Source organism: Mesoplodon mirus (genome assembly GCF_964341445.2).
Source record: "Mesoplodon mirus genome assembly, chromosome: 11".
Taxonomy (NCBI): Eukaryota; Metazoa; Chordata; class Mammalia; order Artiodactyla; family Ziphiidae; genus Mesoplodon; species Mesoplodon mirus.
The window spans coordinates 25,162,840-25,185,802 of record NC_138987.1 but is presented as its reverse complement, the minus strand read 5'-3'; the positions used below and the strand labels follow the sequence as shown (position 1 = coordinate 25,185,802).

The window sequence follows — 22,963 nt, the reverse complement described above, 5'->3', positions numbered from 1 at the left end:
CCAGACCTCCAAGGCCATTGCTAGAATCCATATTTATGCACAAGTGACATGCATGCAACCTCATCCAAAAGGAAAATCTCAGTCAGGAGTGATGGAAATAACATGTCTCATACCTGGTGTAGGTATTTATCATTGAGGACCAATCCTCACTGACAATTTTTGGCTTCTGCCTTAAGAAGTACTCAGAAGTCTACCCAAATAAACACTTTCTTAACAATCATCTGCCAGGGAAGGGAACTATCCTGTAGATTTAACACATTAGCATCTATCTGCAAAACCAGCCAAGGCTTCAAGAGGAGGGTTAGCAAAGCCCTCACCTACCTGAGACTGTTTCATCATCTATAAATTAAGGGGATTACACTAGCTGCTTTTTGAGGTGCCTATCAAGGTCCTTCCTTTATGCCACATTATGGCATCCAAAGTTTCTGTGTGAAGAGATGATGATAGAATGAGTTTTTTCTTACAAAAAACAAAAACAAAAAAACCCCACACATAGGGCTTCCCTGGTGGCACAGTGGTTGAGAGTCCACCTGCTGATGCAGGGGACACGGGTTCATGCCCCGGTCTGGGAGGATCCCACACGCCGCGGAGCGGCTGGGCCCATGAGCCATGGCCATTGAGCCTGGGTGTCCGGAGCCTGTGCTCCGAAACGGGAGAGGCCACAACAGTGAGAGGCCCGCGTACCACAAAAACAAAAAACAAAAAACAAAAAAACCCGCACACATAGATAAGTAGCATATGGTATTTATAGAGAGGACTGGGAGGCTTGGTAGAAGTAAACAATTTTCCCTGGTCAAAGGTGTTATCCTTTCACTAGTTAACAGCCTCTGGAATAATAAAAACGTTAAGAATACACAATAAATTAGTGACTCTGATCTGTGCTCCTATCACCTAAACCTAGTGCATATACAAAAGAGATATTAAACTCCACTGAGACACAGCTGAGCAACAGTGAATGCCTTTAACAAAATACTTTTTTTCCCCCCAAAATGACACATGAACAGATGGGTCTATTTACAATTGCAGTGAGTTCCCAGATTACAGAGGCAAATGGAAACTCAGAGAGGATTCAGACAACACAACACCTACTGAGGTCTGGTCCACTCTGTGTCACTGTTCTACATGCTGGGAGATTTCAACAGAAATTGATTTCATTTCAATTTTACAAGATTTCAACATCCTTGTAAAGCTAACTTTTTACTAGTTAGCGACACCCAGAATGTAGATCATTTTAAAATGATGGGTGGTTTTAAGAATCTTCTCTATAAAAACAAAATGCCTTTAGGTATAAGGTAAGTGCATGACCCACTGAAAGTTTGTTTTGAGAGTAAGTAGATTTCAGATCCCTGAAATGTGCTAGACTCCTAGAGGACATCACAGGATTACAAGACTTGGTCCTTTTTTTCCTCAGGAACCCACAGTTCAATGAGATGATGACTTTAAACAATCTACTGGATTATGCTTCTCAGGTTCCTGCCTGGATCAAGAATCGTGTTTTTAAGAAATTGCGCACTCTTACCTCTCCCCCTGCTTCCAATCTGCTAGCATCATCTGAAGTACTGGTCAGGTTTCCAGGGTGAAGGAGAGAATCGTCATCTTTGCAAGGACTGTTGACAGCTTCCAATTCATCAAAAAGAATATTGACATCCTTGGCCACTAGAATCAAAGTAAATACAAGTCGGGGTAAGAATCTGGGATCTTAAAAGCAATACTAAAAGTAAAGACATCTCGGGACTTTGCTGGTGGTGCCGTGGTTAGGAATCTGCCTGCCAATGCAAGGGACAGGGGTTTGAGCCCTGGTCCGGGAAGATCCCATATGCCGCGGAGCAACTAAGCCCACATGCCACAACTACAGAGCCTGCGCTCTAGAGCCCGCGTGTCACAACTACTGAGGCTGCAGGCCACAACTACTGAAGCCCGCATGCCTAGAGCCCGTGCTCTGCAATGAGAAGCCACCACAATGAAAAGCCTGCACACTGCAACAAAGAGTAGCCCCCACTCGCTACAACTAGAAAAAGCCTGTGCACAGCAACGAAGACCCAACACAGCCAAAAATAAAAATTAAATTAATTTAAAAAAATTAAGACACACACAAAAAAAGTAAAGACATCTCCCTTTGGCTTCATATTTTTTCACTGTTTCAATAACCCCTTGAATGACAGGTATATTATTTCCTAAGAGAAATGGATGTCAGATGTAAAACATGTTTGACCAAACAGTGTCTTCATTAGGCAAGATGGACAACGTGAAGCAAAGTATCTTCACAGTGTAAATATAACTTGTCTTCCATGATAACAGGAGGTGTTGTGTTTGTTTAGCTTTCCTTCATATAGTTGTTTAGTATAAGGTTCTTTAAGACTTCTAAGGACTCATTTTGTGTTGGAGATGATCTATATTTAAAAACTTTTTTGTTTTTATTTAAATGCCATACAACTTGCTAAGTGAACCCGTAAGTGTGCTACTTGCATAGTTCAGTAAGAACTGTGATTTTATTTCTCCTTTGTTACTTCTTTAAGGCCTAACAGAGAAAAGCTGATGCAGTAATAAAGCATGCAGTTAGGTTTTTTGCCTTTCTTCTTCCTCTAATCATGAATCGAAATTATGAATTGAGCCACTCAGGAACTCTCCCAAAAGACTCTTGATGCTAATATGTCAACAGATAAAGTACTGTATATGGAGTCATAAATACAGAATATCACGCTCAAATGCACACACTGCTGCAGTGCCCCAGATAGCAAAGTTCAACACTAGTGGATGGGAAAATATAATGCCAGGTATGGGTCCCTTCGTTATTTTCTTATTGAAGTACAGTTGATTTACAATGTTTCAGTTGTACAGGAAGAATGTACGTTCATATATATATTCTTTTTCAGATTCTTTTCCATTATAGGTTATTACAAGATATTGAATAGAGTTCCCTGTGTTATACAGTAGGTCCTTGTTGTTTATCTATTTTTATATACAGTAGTGTATACGTGTTAATCTCAAATTCACAATTTATCCTTCCCCCTCTTTCGCCTTTGGTGACCGTAAGTTTGTTTTCTATGTCTGTGAGTCTATTTCTGTTTTGTAAATATGTTCAGTTGTATCATATTTTAGATTCCACATATAAGTTAAATATGATATTTGGCTTTCTGTCTCTGACTTCACTTAGTATCATAATCTCTAGGTCCATCCATGTTGCTGCAAATGGCATTATTTCATTCTTTTTTATGGCTGAGTAATATTCCATTGTATATATGTATCACATCTTCTTTATCCATTCATTTGTCAATAGACATTTAGGCTGCTTCCATGTCTTGGCTATTGTAAATAGTGCTGCTATGAACATCAGGGTGCATGTATCTTTTTGAATTAGAGTTTTCTCCGGATGTATGCCCAGGATTGGCACTGCAGAGTCATTTTTAGTTTTTTAAGGAAAATTCCATTCTATTCTCCATAGTGGCTGCACCAATTTACATTCCCACCAACAGTGTAGGAGGGTTCCCTTTTCTCCACACCTTCTCCAGCATTTATTATTTGTAGACTTTTTGATGATGGCCATTCTGACTGGTGTGAAGTGATACCTCATTATAGCTTTGATTTGCGTTTCTCTAATAATTAGTGATGTTGAGCATCTTTTCATGTGCCTCTTGGCCATCTGTATGTCTTCTTTGGAGTAATGTCTATTTAGGTATTCTGCCCATTTTTTGATTGGGTTGTTTGGGTTTTGTTTTGTTTTTTGATACTGAGCTGTATAAGTTGTTTGTGTATTTTGGAAATTAAGCCCTTGTCAGTCACATTGTTTGCAAATATTTTCTCTCATAGATTGTCTTCATAGGTTGTCTTCTTGTTTTGTTTATGGTTTCCTTTGCTGTGCAAAAGCTTGTAAGTTAAATTAGGTCCCAGTTGTTTATTTTTGCTTTTGAGGCCCCTTCTTTATTGACTCAAATTATATGCCAACATTGAAGTTCACTTTTTTCTTTGATGCTTTAAAAACAGCTAAGGATTTTTAACCTATCAGAAGCTGCTGACCAGTATAATTTATAGGAGTTTGAGTTCTATTTACCCAAGCATACAAAAGAGTATTCATTCTTTCATCTAAAAAAATTTTAGAGGTGTGCACACTATGTGTCAGGCACCGAGCTGTGCAGTGACTGTACCTTGGTGAATAAAAGTGATGTGTCTTCCTGCCCTTCTGGTAACAACAAAGCAAATAATCAAAGAAATGTGAAGTGTGCTAAGTGCTATAAAGAACAGAATCTAGATATAGAGAGAATATAGATATAGAGAGAATAATGATAATGTACTTAGACGGGGTGACCAGGATCTAAAGCTGTATCCAAGTGTGTGATTTTGGGCAATTCATTTAACTGCAAGTTTTTCATTTGTAAAATAAAACAGGCATGGAAATAAAATGAACATTTATTGCTTACTGTGATAGGCTGAATCTGGACCTCAAAGGTGACCTAATCCCTGGAACATGTGAATGTGTTACCTTATATGGGAAAAGGAACTTCATAGATTTGATTAAGTCAAGGATCTTAAAATGGGGAGATTATCCAGGATTATATGAGTAGGCCAATATAATTACAGGAGAGGCAGGAAGGTCAGAATGAGAGAGAGAGAGACACTGGAAGATGCTATGCTGCTGGCTTTGAAAGTAGAGGACAAGGTCACAAGTCAAGGAATCTAGAAGACAGAAAAGGCAAGAAAGCAGATTCTCCCCTAGAGCCTCTAGTAGGAACACAGTCTTGCTGACACCTTGAGGATGTCTGACCTTCAGAACTGTAAGATTATAAATCTGTGCTGTTTTAAGTTACTAAGTTTGTGGTAATTTGTTACAGCAGCAAGACGTAACTAATACACTTACTAGAGGTTTTTAGGCTCTGAGCCTACAAAGGAAAAACATCATAATCTTTTCATACAATCAAGGTTTAGGAGCATCTACACTGGGCCAGGCACTGGGCCAGGTGATCAAGAAGAAGCACTAACACTTTTGAGGAAGTACAGTATGCTGTGGGAGATGTCAAAGTCAAAGACAACTTCCCTGACCACCCTATGTAAAGAAGCTGCCCCTCACCCAATTACTCTCCATCTCTTCCTCTCACTGCTCATTTCCTTCACAGCGTGTATCGTAGACTGTAATTATTTATTCATTTGTTTACTTGTATGCTGGCTGTCTACCCTATTAGAATATAAGTTCCATAAGGGCAGGGACCCTGTCTGTCTTGACTTGTGTACAGAGGTCCAGGCATGGAGTAAGCCCTCAACTCATATTTGTTGAAAAACAGAATGACCTCGAAGTGGTCCCTGTCTAATGATGTGTAAGAGTCCTATTTTCTCCACTGTTCTATGCCTCTGGGACCTTGCATATACGTTTCTCCAAACACAATTCTTATTCACAAGCCAGGAGCTCCAGAGTTTCAAGTAGATACCGGTTAAATTTTCAAAGAGATAGTGATGACTTTCTAAGTAGATATTGGTTATATTTGAACAATGGGGTAAAAATATTCTTTTAACAACATTGGAAGACCTGCTTACTATTTTCCAAATTCTACTGCTTAGCAGTGTGAATTTGTGTTCCCAACTTCTCACTGGTGGGACAGGTACAGAAAACTTCTTTAAGGGTGGCTGAGTATTATGTGAGATTATGTACACATTAGCAGGGTGGCTGACATATGGCAGATGCATAAGAAATGTTGGTTTCTTGATTTTAGACTCTGGGACCTTAAGTTAGCATTTTAGCATCATCAAAACAAAAAGGCAGGGCCTCCCTGGTGGCGCAGTGGTTGAGAGTCCGCCTGCCGATGCAGGGGATACGGGTTCGTGCCCCGGTCTGGGAGGATCCCATATGCCGCGGAGCGGCTGGGCCCGTGAGCCATGGCCGCTGGGCCTGCGCGTCCGGAGCCTGTGCTCCGCAACGGGGGAGGCCACAGCAGTGAGAGGCCCGCATACCGCAAAAAAAAAGAAAAAAAACAAAAAAAAAACAAAAAGGCAGAGGAAGCATTTACAAGTTGGAATGGTTATTTAGAGGGATGGATTGGGATGAGATGAGAGATAAAGGGGGAAGCTAAAGAGGACACTGAGATTTTTGTCTTGGTGACTGGATCTCACTGGGGAGAAACTCTTGAATATCCATTCATCCATCCATGAGAACTGCCCCTATGCTTTTGCCAAAGATAGAAAATTACCATGTCATCTTCCACCAGTATCACTTTCTGGTGTTGTCACAATCTGTTCAAGAAAGCCTTTGACATCTATGGTCCTCAACTGGCCCTAAACTGTCATCCTGAAGGCATCTGGTATGGTCTGGAGACATTTTTGATCTCAAGGGGTGGTGCTAGTCATATCAAGTGGGAAGAAGCCAGGGAAGCTGCTAAATATCCTACAATGCACAGAATAGCCTTTACAGCATAGAGTTCTCCAGCCCAAAATGTCAATAGTGCTGAGGTTGAGAAATTCTGCTCTACATTAAAGGCCCAACTATTTGATTCTAGAGGGACCAGCTATCTTAGGAAACGGGAGAGAAGCCCCTTGCTATCCTTATTGCTGCCCAAAAGAATTACTGTCTGGAAGTTATTATGGGACTGATGCTACCTGATTTCCACTCAAGGGAAATCAGTATGTCAGGCAATCTGATTTTTGGAGAATGAGTGGTATGAAGGCATCATTATTACCTGCCAGTCTCTCAAGAGCTTCAGCCTAGATTAGAAATGCTGAAGCATCAGAAAATGGTCAACTGATGCATTAAAGTTTTACTGAGCTCTGCCCACCAGAGCAACAGTCAGCTCTACCCACCACAGGTCCCTCCCATCAGGAAACGTGCACAAGCCTCTTAGATAGACTCATCCACCAGAGGGCAGACAGCAGAAGCAAGAAGAAGTACAAACCTGCAGCCTGTGGAACAAGAACCACATTCACAGAGAGAGAGACAAGATGAAAAGGCAGAGGGCTATGTACCAGATGAAGGAACAAGATAAACCCCAAACAAACAACTAAATGAAGGCAACATAGGCAACCTTCCAGAAAAAGAATTCAGAATAATGATGGTGAAGATGATCCAGGACCTCGGAAAAAGAATGGAGGTGAAGACTGAGAAGATGCAAGAAACGTTTAACAAAGACCTAGAACAATTAAAGAACAAACAAACAGAAATGAACAATACAATAACTGAAATGAAAACTACACTAGAAGGAATCAATAGCAGAATAACTGAGGGAGAAGAATGGATAAGTGACCTGGAAGACAGAATGGTGGAATTAACTACTGCAGAACAGAATAAAGAAAAAAGAATGAAAAGAAATGAAGACAGCCTAAGAGACCTCTGGGACAACATTAAATGCAACAACATTCGCATTATAGGGGTGCCAGGAGGAGAGAGAGAAAGGAAAGAGAGAGAGAGAAAATATTTGAAGAGATTATAGTTGAAAACTTCCCTAACATGGGAAAGGAAATAGCCACCCAATCCAGAAAGCACAGAGAGTCCCAGGAAGGATAAACCCAAGGAGAAACACGCCGAGACACATAGTAATCAAACTGACAAAAATTAAAGACAAAGAAAAATTATTGAAAGCAACAAGGGAAAAATGACAAATAACATACAAGGGAACTCCCATAAGGTTAACAGCTGATTTCTCAGCAGAAACTCTACAAGCCAGAAGGGAGTGGCATGATATACTTAAAGTGATGAAAGGGAAGAACCTACAACCAAGATTACTCTACCCAGCAAGGATCTCATTCAGATTCGATGGAGAAATCAAAATCTTTACAAACAAGCAAAAGCTAAGAGAATTCAGCACCACCAAACCAGCTCTACAACAAATGCTAAAGGAACTTCTCTAAGTGGGAAACACAAGAGAAGAAAAGGACCTACAAAAACAAACCCAAAACAATTAAGAAAATGGTAATAGGAACATACGTATCGATAATTACCTCAAACATGAATGGATTAAATGCTCCAACCAAAAGACACAGGCTTGCTGAATGGATACAAAAACAAGACCCATATATATGCTGTCTACAAGAGACCCACTTCAGACGTAGGGACACATACAGACTGAAAATGAGGTGATGGAAAAAGGTATTCCATGCAAATGGAAATCAAAAGAAGGCTGAAGTAGCAATACTAATATCAGATAAAATGGACTTTAAAGTATGTTACAAGAGCCAAGGAAGGACACTTCATAATAATCAAGGGATCAATCCAAGAAGAAGATATAACAATTATAAATATATATGCACCCAACATAGGAGCACCTCAATACATAAGGCAACTGCTAACAGCTATAAAAGAGGAAATCAACAGTAACACAGTAATAGTGGGGGACTTTAACACCTCACTTACACCAATGGACAGATCATCCAAAATGAAAATAAATAAGGAAACAGAAGCTTTAAATGACACAATAGACCAGATAGATGTAATTGATAATTATAGGACATTCTATCCAAAAACAGCAGATTACACTTTCTTCTCAAGTGCACATGGAACATTCTCCAGGATAGATCACATCTTGGGTCACACATCAAGCCTCAGTAAATTTAAGAAAATTGAAATCATATCAAGCATCTTTTCGGACCACAATGCTATGAGACTAGAAATGAATTACAGGGAAAAAAATGTAAAAAACACAAACATATGGAGGCTAAACAATACGTTACTGAAAAAGAAAGGGATCACTGAAGAATCAAAGAGGAAATCAAAAAATACCTAGAGACAAATGACAATGAAAACATGATGATCCAAAACCTATGGGATGCAGCAAAAGCGTTCTAAGAGGGAAGTTTATAGCTATACAAGCCTACCTCAAGAAACAAGAAAAATCTCAAATAAACAATCTAACCTTACACCTAAAGGAACTAGAGAAAGAACAACAAACAAAACCCAAAGTTAGCAGAAGGAAAGAAATCATAAATATCAGAGCAGAAATAAATGAAATAGAAACAAAGAAAACAATAGGAAAGATCAATAAAACTACAAGCTGGTTCTTTGAGAAGATAAACAAAATTGATAAACCATTAGCCAGACTCATCAAGAAAAAGAGGGAGAGGACTCAAATCAATAAAATAAGAAATGAAAAAGGAGAAGTTACAACAGACACCACAGAAATACAAAACATCCTAAGAGACTACTACAAGTAACTCTATGCTAATAAAATGGACAACCTGGAAGAAATGGACAAATTCTTAGAAAGGTATAATCTTCCAAGACTGAACCAGGAAGAAATACAAAATATGAACAGATCAATCACAAGTAATGAAATTGAAACTCATTAAAAATCTTCCAAAAAACAAAAGTCCAGGACCAGATGGCTTCACAGGTGAATTCTATCAAACATTTAGAGAAGTGCTAACATCCATCCTTCTCAAACTCTTCCAAAAAACTGCAGAGGAAGGAACATTCCCAAACTCATTCTATGAGGCCACCATCACTCTGATACCAAAAACCGGACAAAGATACTGCAAAAAAAAGAAAATTACAGACCAATATCACTGATGAATATAGATCAAAAATCCTCAACAAAAAATCCTCAAAAAATACTAGCAGACAGAATCCAACAACACATGGATCATACACCATGATCATCCCTGGGATTTATCCCAGGGATGCAAGGATTCTTCAATATATGCAAATCAATCAATATGATACACCATATTAATAAATTGAAGAATAAAAACCATATGATCATCTCAATAGATGCAGAAAAAGCTTTTGACAAAATTCAACACCGATTTATGATAAAAAGTCTCCAGAAAGTGGGCATAGAGGGAACCTATGTCAACATAATAAAGGCCATATATGACAAACCCACAGCAAACATCATTCTCAATGGTGAAACACTGAAAGCATTTCCTCTAAGGTCAGCAACAAGACAAGGATGTCCACTCTCACCACTATTCTTCAACACAGTTTTGGAAGTCCTAGCCACAGCAATCAGAGAAGAAAAAGAAATAAAAGGAATACAAATTGCAAAAGAAGAAGTAAAACTGTCACTGTTTGCCAATGACATAATACTATACATAGAGAATCCTAAAGATGCCACCAGAAAACTACTAGAGCTAATCAGTGAATTTGGTAAAGTTGCAGGATACAAAATTAAGGCACAGAAATCTCTTGCATTCCTATACACTAATGATGAAAAATCTGAAAGAGAAATTAAGGAAACACTCCCATTTACCACTGCAACAAAAAGAATAAAATACCTAGGAATAAACTTACCTAGGGAGACAAAAGACCTGTATGCAGAAAACTATAAGACACTGATGAAAGAAATTAAAGATGATACCAACAGATGAAGAGATATACCATGTTGTTGGATTGGAAGAATCAATACTGTGAAAATGACTATACTACCCAAAGCAATCTACAGATTCAATGCAATCCCTATCAAATTCCCAATGGCATTTTTTATGGAACTAGAACAAAAAATCTTAAAATTTGTATGGAAACACAAAAGACCCCAAATAGCCAGAGCTGTCTTGAGGGAAAAAAAAACGGAGCTGGAGGAATCAGACTCCCTGATTTCAGACTATACTACAAAGCTACAGTAATCAAGACAATATGGTACTGGCACAAAAACAGAAACATACATCAATGGAACAAGATAGAAAGCCCAGAGATAAACGCATGCACCTATGGTCAACTAATCTATGACAAAGGAGGCAAGGATATACAATGGAGAAAAGACAGTCTCTTCAATAAGTGGTGCTTGGAAAAGTGGAGAGCTACATGTAAAAGAATTAAATTAGAACATTCCCTAACACCATACACAAAAAGAAACTCAAAATGGATTAGAGTCTTAAACGTAACACCGGACACTATAAAACTCTTAGAGGAAAACATAAGAAGAACACTCTTTGACATAAATCACAGCAAGATCTTTTTTGATCCACCTCCTACAGTAATGGAAATAAAAACAAAAATAAACAAATGGGACCTCATGAAACTGCAAAGCTTTTGCACAGCAAAGGAAACCATAAACAAGACAAAAAGACAACCCTCAGAATGGGAGAAAATATTTGCAAATGAATCAATGGACAAAGGATTAATCTCCAAAATATATAAATAGCTCATGCAGCTCAATATTAAAGAAACAAACAACCCAATCCAAAAATGGGCAGAAAACCTAAATAGATATTTCTCCAAAGAAGACATACAGATGGCCAGGAAGCATATGAGAAGCTGCTCAACATCACTAATTATTAGAGAAATGCAAACCAAAACTACAATGAGGTATCACCTCACACCAGTTAGAATGGGCATCATCAGAAAATCTACAAACAACAAATGCTGGAGAGGGTGTGGAGAAAAGGGAACCCTCTTGCACTGTTGGTGGGAATGTAAATTGATACAGCCACTATGGAGAACAGTATGGAGGTTCCTTAAAAAACTAAAAATAGAATTACCATATGACTCAGCAATCCCATTACTGGGCATATACCCAGAGAAAACCATAATTCAAAAAGACACATACACCCCAATGTTCATTGCAGCACTATTTACAATAGCCAGGTCATGAAAGCAACCTAAATGCCCATCGACAGATGAATGGATAAAGAAGATGTGGTACGTATATACAATGGAATATTACTCAGCCATAAAAAGGAATGAAATTGGGTCATTTGTTGAGACGTGGATGGATCTAGAGACTGTCATACAGAGTGAAGTAAGTCAGAAAGAGAAAAACAAATATCGTATGTTAACACGTATATGTGGAGCCTAGAAAAATGGTACAGATGAACCGGTTTGCAGGGCATAAATAGAGACACAGATGTAGAGAACAAACGTATGGACACCAAGGCGGGAAAGTGGCGGGGAGGTGGGGGTGGTGGTGTGATGAATTGGGTGATTGGGATTGACATGTATACACTGATGTGTATAAAATTGATGACTAATAAGAACCTGCTGTATAAAAAAAGAAATAAAATAAAATTTAAAATTTTTAAAAAAAAAGAAAAAAGAAAATGCTCAGCTGAACATGTGGTCAGTAAGAAGACTGTAGAACATGTAAACACTCCACAGAATAAACATGTGCCCTTTGTCAGTATTTCACCATTGTCACTGATAGATCCACTTTAACTACAAGGTAAGGTTTAAGAACAAAGTACAACCTCCTTTGATGCAAACTTTCATTCTCTTCTTTAAGAAAACCCCCAACTCTGAAGTTCACCTATTTTTAGAAATCTATTTAACAAGTAGTTACTGAGTACCTACCCTGGGCAGACACTGTGCTGGGCTAAAAGCTGGGGCTTAAGTACTGGACATGACAGGCAGGACCCCTGACCTCACAGAGCTCATGGTCCAGCCAAGGTGGGAGCAGGGCCTCTCCCTCTCTGGCACAGACGTGACAAACATCCTCTTCAACCAAACAAGGTCACTTGTTAATGGATCCCATTACCTCCCTCATACTTCTTTTCTCGAATAAAAAAAATGTTTGATAATTATCTGCCTGGTAGAATTCTGCAATTAGGCTCATTAAATAAGAGAGTCCAATGTTCAGAGAAGTCAATTAAGAATGGCAAGAGAGAGAAAGAGAGAGGATTTAAAAATTCCATGCAAACCAGGTATGGACCTGCATTGTATTCAGACTCAGGAAGGGCTGTGTGAACAGAACTTGGCAGTTAACATGGGTCCCAGTAGGTGGGTACCATGCATTTGGGAAAGCAAGGGAGGTCCCCAAATGATTCTCTTTTGCAAAAAGCAGGCACTCAGCCTAAAGAGACCCAGGAACCAAACAGCAGGGAATCACATTTAACGACTGAACAAGGGTCAAGAAACTCAAATTGCCTGGGAGACCAAAAATCAGCTACAGCCTCTGAGTAAAGCCACAAACTCAGCATAGAAAAGAGATTTCTGAGTGCTGGCTTGTGATACTCTCCCAGAATGGAGGCATAACAGAGAAGGCAGAGGACCAGGAAGCAGGAGATGCTGACATTCTTCCTGTGTGGGAAGGCAAATTTGCCGCCGGAGTACTGAATCTACTCCTCAAATATCTGCAATTATTTCAATTATTCCTTCAGTGAAAATCATTTGGGATGTTAGCGATTATTCGATTCTCTTGGGAAAAGAGACTGCAAATATACTGCAAGGGCTCAAACAAACAAGTGAACTGATTATCTTCTGTCACTTGTTCATTAAACCAACATTTAGTTTAGGTGCGGGAGGTATAAACATGACCAAGACATGAGTGGGAAGCCTCGTACTTCCAGACAAGAGGATTAAATTGAGGAATCAGTGCTATAAAGGCAACAAAAAAACAAATTGCAAATGTTTAGACTGCTTTAGAAACAGTCTAAAAGAGTAAAAAATAAATTCCAAAAAATCAAATAGTTCGACTCCCTGCTCTTTTTAAAAAATAACCCCACCTTGGCATTATAGTTCAGGAGTACTTTAATCTCAGTATTTTCTGATGCAGAGAAAATAAAGTGAAATTATAGGTCACTGAAGAAGACATGAAAGGTCTGTGCAGTATAATCCAAGTATCTATATTTGTTCTCCAGCGTGCCAGTTCATTATACTATTTTTATCCCGAGTTCCAAATTATTACATCTGATGGGCAGAATTCTGAAGGTATTACATATTGACCTCAAAGCCTCATTAGAAAAAGAAAAAAAAAGAAAAAAGATTGTTCATGTCTCAATTTAAACACTTACCTGGTTGTTTTATAACCAGTTCATCTTTACATTTAGGGTTCCTTTCAGGTGAAGGCCCAAGGGAGCTCCAAATTTGACACAAGGGCTAGCAAAGAAGAGGTGCTCAATGCCCATTTTAAAATAAAAGCTAGTTTAAGATTATATCAATTGCCATGTTCTTCTTATTCTAATTATCTCAGTGCCATTGCTTGAAAGAATATGTTTTTCTCTTGGATTCAGAGTTAAATAGGAAGAAAGTGGGAAAGGACGACAATTTATTCAGAGCCAACCAGGTGTGAAGGATGGTGAGGCTTGTTTTCTCCTTTCATCCTCAGAACACCTTATGAGACAGGCAGTAGGAGAAAGAAGCCAGGTTCAGAGGTGCTAAGTATGGTCACACAGCTCATAAGTGACAGAGATGAATCTGAACCCAGGTCTGACTCCCAAATCCAGGCTATTTCTAGCTGACTCCTTGGTTTTGTGGAAAGCATTCTACTGTTCTTAAATCATGTTTGGCTTTCAAGAACAGGAAGTCATTTAACCAGCAAACAATTGTCACAGATTTAACATTTATCTGAATAAAGCTATACTTTACATCTGTAGCCCGACAAGTCTGACACTTTTACAAATTCAACAAATAGATCAGATTAAATGTTTTTTAAAAATTCAGGAAAACACACAGCCTCAGCACAGCTTTGAGCACCTTAGGCTGGAATTTTAAAAACCAAACACTGCTTAGCATTTATATGGCACTAGCAAGACTAGGACCCTCTAGAAGTTCACTACTCTTCAAATGAATCTGATAATGTCCCTAAGGCAGAGATTGCCTGGTGGACCAAGAAGAAGAAAAAGTAAGCCTAATTTAGAAAACTCAAAATAAATCATTGGAAAGGACATAAATCCTTCCTTAGCTGGCTTTATTCCTTTCTAATAGGTCAGTCATTTTCAAAGTGTGTTCCTGGGAACCCCAGGATTCTTTTGAGGAACTTCAGGGGCCATGGAGGGCAAAAAGGAAACTGTGCAAAGTCCTACACCTTTTACCCCTACCTACTCCAAGCAGCTCAGTTATCTGTCTTACACAGTTATTATATGTGACAATAAAATATATAATTATATTCTAATTATATAATATTTATATTACATAATATCAATATTATTGATATTATATATAAAAATATATGGGGGGGGAGACAGATTCCAACTTTAAAAAGTTTGGAGACCTCTGCTAGTGTGTTATGGCAACAATTAAATGGGTATGTTAACATTTCCCCAAAGAAAAACTGGGATAAGCAAGCTGGGGTTCTAATGGTTACAGATCTGAGAGCAGGCACTTTTTTTCTGCCGTGGACAGTTAACTCGAAATGCTTTAAGATTCAAAATGTGCCTTTAAAAAAACAAGTCATGAGTTTTTTAAAAATGTGTGGCTGGGAAGGATGCTGTTTATAAAATTACAGAGCATACACGACGGCATGGGGTGCCCACAATACACTCTGCAACGGGGCCAAGATCCTTAACTTGTTCCCAAGACAGCGTGTTTCTTAAGAAGAGCTTCTCTTGCAATTGCTCCATTCTAAAGAAAAGACAGACACCTTGGTCACTTCTGTAACAAGGCAGCTAATGATGGCACCTTTTACAGCACTGGGAACGATATTTAGAGAAGGACTGTATACCTGATGCAAACTTTGCTCAATAGCCTCGGTTCCCTTTTCACAACTAGAAACAAGATCAGTGATGTTGTGCATTAAAAATCCTAAAAGTCTACTGACCATAATTGTCCCTTCTTTGGAAAGAGCGTGAGCTTTGGATTTAGACAAACCTGAGTTCAAACACTAGTCCTCCCACTTACTATTAAATTGGGTTCTTTAACTTGTTCAAGCTTTAATTTCTTTACCTTTTAAGTGGGGATAATACAACATACCAGAGAGGATTGTTGAGAGGAATGAAGACAGGATGGCTGCCAACATGTCCACAGCTCTTACCATGTGCCAGGCACTAAGGGCTTTGCATAGATTGTCTATAACTACCTCCCTTTTACAGATGTGGAAATTAAGGCAAAGAGAGTTTAAGACTAAATGAAATAATACAGGTAAATAGTCAACCACAGAGTTGCCAGACAAGATGTTCAACTGATGTCAGTTCCTCCCTCTCCCCCATCTTCCCCTTTGAAACAGCATAGCCATGTGGATTAAAAATACAATGGGAAATCAGGGCTCACGACACTGGATTCAAAATGACTCACTGGATGTCACTGAGAAATGACTAAGTCTCATCACCCACAGAAGCAAGAGCACCACCAATGTGGGAACAGCTATATGATTGCTTAGGGGCATATGCAGGCACAAAGGGTCAGACTATAGTGTAACAATCATCCAATAATCCTTCCAACCTCCCAGTTCTCCTTCCAAATACTTTGCTATTTGCTCTCTTTCGTTTCCTAGTCCATTAGAACCTAATGGACTATATCACAATAAAGTCTGTCAGGGTATGAATGCCACTCAGGAGTCCCCAGAGTCTATACAGTTGGCCCTCTATATCCACAGGTTTCCCATCAGAGGATACAACCAACCCATCTGCAGCAGACAGTTTCATTTCAGTCATTGCTGACATTCCCACTCCTCTACCTCACATATCCAGAACTGCACAAAAGTTCTAGAGGTTCTGAAAACTACTCTGGTCTCCCAGCTGTTCCACTGGCTACTGCTGAGCTGCCCCCTTTGTGAGTCTACAGTGGAATTCACTCACTCATGCATTAACAAAATATACTGAGCAGCTACTATACTCCATACTCTACTCAAGGAACTGGGTACACAACAAAGAAACAGGAAGATGAGACTGCTGCCGTCCCAGAGCCTCCAAAGTTCCCTGAATGCTGAAGGATCTGTTCCTTCCTCAGGCTGCAGAATCTCAGCCATGGCTGGCAGTTCAGGTGGCCCAGGCACAGTCCCCCCAGGCACACAACACAGCCACTCCCTCTCTTCCCACCCACCTACAAGAAGCCATGCTACCACTGCAGGACACTCCAAGGAAGCTTGTCTTAGGACATTCCTCCTGTCTATTTCTCTCTCTCTCTCTCTCTTCTTCTCCTATCTAAGCATCAGGCACTCAGGAGCTCAGACTTTTAGAGAACTAAAGGCAGGAACTTTAGGCAACACAAAACTCTGCAGAGGACTTCCCTGGTGGCGCAGTGGTTAAGAATCCGCCTGCCAATGCAGGGGACACGGGTTCAAGCCCTGGTCCAGGAAAATCCAACATGCCGTGGAGCAACTAAGCCTGTGACCCACAACTACTGAGCCTGAGCTCTAAAGCCCGCAAGCCACAAGCACTGAGCGCACATGCCACAACTACTGAAGCCCACATGCCTGGAGCCTGCGCTCTGCAAGAACAGAAGCCACCACCATGAGAAGGCTGGGAACCACAATGAAGAATAGCCCGCGCACAGCAAGAAGACCCAATGCAGCCAAAAACAAGCAAATAAATAAATAAACTAACTTATTTTAAAAAAAATAACTCTGCTGAAACAAAGGCGTTGAAGAGACCTGGCTGCTAACTTGGGATGAGAATAGAAAGGGAGGGAAAAAAAACATGAAGGAAAAAATACACACACACCCAAACACAAGTATCCCCTTACATTAGACTGCCACATATAAAGGCTTTAATCCTAGAAAGCAAATGGGTTGCTTTCATTTTGAACAATAAGACAAAGTTTTTCCTGAATCTAACTGTGCACCAAAACGTCCACCACTGCTTTAAAGTGTTATGCCTAGTACAGTACCTGGCATAGGACAGGTGAGATGGATACATGAATGGATGGATAAAATAACTCTTTCCTTCCTAAAGCCATACATCTGATATGGAGGAAGTTGAAAAACAACTTATGGATGGTTAACCATTCTGAGGCATCTTCTTTTGAACAGATGAAGCTATACTTAGGGCATAAGCAATATAGGAAAAAATGTAAATGTATTTTACAGTGTAGAAGCATGGTAGAGGAATTCTTGCATCAAGATGTAATCACATAAGAATCAAATTGTAAAAATCCAAAGTGGTTCATTTTTTCCTAATCATTTTTATCTCACTTTTTATTTAGCATAACAAGGACTGACATACAATGAAATATTGACTTTATCATATATTAATCATATCTCCTGGGGAGGTATATTCACCTTTAAAATGGAGAAAATAGTATCTATTAATTACGGTTGTCTTAACAATAACAAGAGACAGTAAGGGAGAGCACTTACTATGATGGCTGCTAAGACACTCAAGAAATGTTTGAAACATGCACACACACACACACACACACACACACAGAGTCTTCTAGCCCAATCTTTTTTTTTTTTTTTTTTTTTGCTGTACGCGGGCCTCTCACTGCTGTGGCCTCCCCCGTTGCAGAGCACAGGCTCCGGACGCACAGGCTCAGCGGCCATGGCTCACGGGCCCAGCCGCTCCGCGGCACATGGGATCCTCCCAGACCGGGGCACGAACCCGTATCCCCTGCATCGGCAGGCGGACTCCCAACCACTGCGCCACCAGGGAGGCCCTCTAGCCCAATCTTGAAGGTCATACATATATGTCCACAAATTCTAAGAAACAGTGAAATATTTCCATCATCCTGCTAACCCCAATAAAAACATTTGTAACAGACAAGGAGTTTTACTGATGTTCAAATCCTATATTTGTTACATTTTTTATATTTTGGTCTTTCAAAGCTTTCTATAAACAATCTAAGGCACAGTCCCTTGAAGAACCAAACCATGTGTTTTTATACTTAGAAATTTCAATGAACTGGTTAAACATCTGAATCATATTTGGAATCTCTAGTTAGACTCTGAAGGTAGATAAACGGCCTAAATCTTTCTTACCAGAGTTGCCCCAGACTGTGTGGACAGCTTCCCAAACCTACTTAGCATAAAACTTGTTTTTTAAACAAGAAAATAAACAGATTAATTCTCAAACATTGGAAAATTCTTAAACCTATAAAAACTTGATTTGCTTTTTAAAATGAATATTTCCTTTTTCTTGTTTTTAAATTTAAATATCAAGTTCTCACAAACTTGTACTCTTCTACTTATTCATAAAGAGATCACCATTCTAAACTAAAACACAGTTAACATCATAAACAAATGTGTTTTTACTAAGGTGTGCTCACAAAAATTATGATAAAAATAGTCTTATGAACATTTAGTTCATTTTTTTTTACAATAATACTAGCTTTTTGATAAGTAAGTTTTTTTTAAACATCTTTATTGGAGTATAATTGCTTTACAATGGTGTGTTACTTTCTGCTGTATAACAAAGTGAATCAGCTATATGTATACATATATCACCATATCTCTTCCCTCTTGCATCTCCCTCCCTCCCACACTCCCTATCCCACCCCTCTAGGTGGTCACAGAGCACCAAGCTGATCTCCCTGTGGTATGCGGCTGCTTCCCACTAGCTATCAGTTTTACATTTGGTAGTGTATATATGTCCATGCCACTCTCTCACTTTGTCCCAGCTTACCCTTCCCCTCCCCGTGTCCCCAGGTCCATTCTCTAGTAGGTCTGAGTCTTTATTCCCGTCCTGATATAAGTTCATTCAGCCCTAAAAAAATTGAAGTTCATCTCCTATATCTGCATAGAAGCCAGCTTTTATTATTTATTTAAAAAAATCCTTTCAGCAAAATATAATCTATCATCTTTCAAATCAAAGGAAGTAATTACACAATTTTATAACTTTCCATGAAAAGTTAATTTCTTTCTAATGTCTATTAATTTGATTTTTATTCTCCCGGGGACATTTTTTCACTTTTATTCAGTAACCTAGTATGAAGGGATTGCCCACCCAGAACAAATAGTTGGTCCTCTTATAGTCTTCATTAAAAATATTTCTCTCAGAAGTAGCCTCATCTTCATCAATTCCAGGATCCTTCACCTCAGTGTTTAAACCCTACACCAAGTACATTCATGAAGGAATTAAATGAAGGGTAGGAGACTCTCCATTCCACTCTGGTCTCCATTATTTATCTTATTACGTCGGCACTTAACTTCTCCCACCCTGAGCTGTCCTACCTGTAAAGTGGACATACTAATTACCCCATAAGGTCAGGAGGGTAGTGCAATGACAAAAGGGGATAAATAGTACTAAAATGCTTTAAAATGTTCACAGAAAATATAGAAATATAAATATAATTTAGAAATATGTATTTCATTGTATAGAAATGCAATGTCAAAAAACTAAAAGTAGCAAAAGATTGCAGTAGTTCTTTATACAATGCTCTTCCAGTCTACAGTCTTCAAATCCAATATTACATAATACTATTTGATATTAAAAGACTAACATTATCTAGAATTAGAGCTCTGACAGCAAAACACGAATGCTGATGACTTAGTATGTGATACTGCAGCCCTATCCTCAATGCTAAATCTCTAACTTGAGCAAATGTATTGATTATGATAAAGTTCTTAGTGAAAACTGTATAACAATAAAATAGTGGGAGAAAAGTAAACCTTGATTAATCAAAATGCTTAGAAAAGAGGAATTTACTTCTCGGTCACAGCCCAGCATCAATGACTCCAATACCCATTTTGGAGAATAAAATTCTCCTCATTTCAGCTTACTGCGTCAACATTTACTTCTTACTACTGATATCTGAGTGAAGGAATAGTATTCTGTTTTCTTAAAGATTTTTCTTTGATTATGATTAATCAAGGAATCTAAAAAAATATAATACCCAATTACTTACTAAATATTATAGCATACTAAATATACAGAATTTATAATCCCTCTACAGTTTTCCCACTAGGCTTCATCGAAGACCCCAAAACTATGTGGTTCAGTTTCAAAAATTAAACCAGCATTTCACTAACCATCTCTTCTGGTATCAAAATTATTTTACATAGCATCTCTTTTAAGACATCATTTTATTTTAAAGCTTGGCATCTAAGGTTTCTAGTTTAATTACCCCTCCCAAGTGTTATAACAGTTTCTCCTTTCACGTGAGTTTAAAATTGGAGTGAAACTTACTTTCTTGTATTGCATTAAGAATCTCTGAAAAGTCCACATCACTCTTTGGCCCGTCAGGTAGTATTTGCATATCCAGCTGGTAGCTTTGCAAATCCACACCTCCTTCTAGAGAAAGGAAAGATATTCATGGAATTTGCACTGGTTATCAGATAGCCCAGCATCAGGGTCCCAAGGAGAAGCAATGTCAAAATCTAAAAAGAACAGCCAGCTGGTTTGCCAATGATCCTCCCACGTGGACAAATGACTTTTAAAAAATGAGGAACATTACCAGCCATTTGCCCCTTTTGGGACCACAAAGGTTTAATTGTATTTCCAAGGCAAAAATAAGGCAATTACTTTATTAAAATACCACATACTTCATAGTATTTATGGATGATTTCCTAGGTGAAGAATATAATATGCTAGCCTCCACCCAAGGACATTTAAAATTATTCTCAGCTTCTACATGGCTAAAAAGGGACATTCACCACTAATACTTTATGAAACCATCTTCCTTAAAATGGTAATAATTTATTTAAAGGAAAGAATTTAATATTCCTGATATCACAGAAAAACGGTATCAATTTTTTCTCTCACAGTTGGACTTCCCCTGTTATATCATTTACTTTTCAATTATACCAGAATACTTTAATTTATTCTATGAAGTAGTTAAGGCCCTTGTACTAGGTTTGCCCAATGTATTTCTGGTGTGTTCTAAAGAAAGAGGGTTTTTTTATGCTGCTCCACACACCTATACAATATTTAAGGAAGTTAAAGAAACCAAGATATCAAAAAGTAGCTTTATCATTAATAATAATAAATCTCTGAATGCTTCTTAAAATAATCAGTAAGAACATCTCCAATCTGATGAGTCTGGAAGGGCTAAACGTCAGTGCTAAAATAAACAGAGAGCCTGATAAATAAAATGGGGCACACTCTAGCTTCCAAAATTTTTGTAGAAATAATTCTTTTATAAGCCCAGGAATTATTCTTAGCCTTGAATAAAATTTCAGTTACATCCCTAAAACTCAAGAAGAATAAGACACAGTCACTATCTTACAAAAACACTCATTCTGGAAGGGGGATGGACACAAGTAACTATAATAGAAGGTGAGCTTTAGGAGGGCAGGAACTTTTGTCTGCATGCTATAACCCATCACTTAGAACAGTGTCTAGCACAGAGTAGGCCCTCAACTAATGTAGATGGAACAGATTTATGAGGATATGCAGTACTTATGAAACAAAGGCAGGAGAGTAACAAGTAAAGCTATAAGCTCAGATTCTGGAGGCAGACAAACCAGCATTAAAATTCTTACTAGGGAACACCAAATCTCTCTAGATCTTAGTTTCCTCATCCATGAAATGGGTGATAGTAACAGTCACACAGAGTAGCCATGAGGACTAAATGAGAGAATGCATGAAAAGCTCTTAGCTGTCATAGCACTCAGTAAATGGAAGCCATTACTATTATCATCCATAATAATTTATTATAGCAACACTGGCATTTCTACAGAAACTATCCAGCCATTGAATAATGAGAAGGAATCCATAAGTCAATTATTTGGGACCAGCATGCATTTAAAGTGACAGTTAAGCACTGCAGACACAGAAGTGAATTTTTAAATGCATGCATTCAGTTGGCTCATTGCAAGGTCTGAAGTTATCAGTGAGACTAAGCTTCTCAATGGAACGGAACAAAGATGTCTTCCTGCTGGCCCAGAATTTAAATGGGCTATCTGTTTTTTTCTCCACCATGGCCAGCTACCTTGAATGGGTAGGGAAAAGTTTTGATGCTTTTCAACCTCTACTAAGGCTAGTCACCTTTGTTGTGCTCAATAACCAAAGACCCAAAGACCTCACAATATCGACAGGGGGAAAAAAAAAATTCAATACCACTTTTCAGCCAGGCTGCGTGCTATGTACTTTATTATCTCACTTAGTTTTTACTCTAACCTTGAAAAGGAGGTGCAGTAAGAAGTAGTAATTTGCCCCCAAAAGCTACTAAGTTGTAAAGATGTAATACCAACCCATGCCCTTAACTGGTCTTTAAAATCACACATACCCAAGCAGTCAAAAACACAGGCTGTTAGAAATAAGAAAATTTACCAATTTTCACTGGACTTAACAATAGTCCACGACTTCGGACCAGGACAAAAGTCATTACATAACCTAAAAAGCAAATGACTTCTAAAATAGCCTAATAAATAGAAGTCCAATTTATTTACTTGCTGTTTGTCACAGGAGTTCATAAATTCACGTGGAAGTAGTTATGACTATGAAATAACTGTAATTTTTCATAACTAAAATTCCATAATTTTAATAAATTTTTTGTTAGAGGACAGGTAAGAGCATAAGAAGTCAC

The 22,963-nt window shown here is 38.6% G+C and overlaps 1 protein-coding gene across 1 annotated transcript in view; it reads right to left on the bottom strand.

Moving 5' to 3' along the window:
- Positions 1-22,963, bottom strand: part of ANO4 (anoctamin 4) — a 422,302-nt gene that overhangs the window by 189,013 nt on the left and 210,326 nt on the right. The window contains exons 3-4 of the mRNA XM_082634623.1: positions 20,623-20,727; positions 1,520-1,656 (exon numbers count right to left, since the gene is read on the bottom strand). Of these exons, the coding sequence (XP_082490749.1) occupies positions 1,520-1,656; positions 20,623-20,727 (242 nt within the window). The remainder of the gene's footprint in view (positions 1-1,519; positions 1,657-20,622; positions 20,728-22,963) is intronic.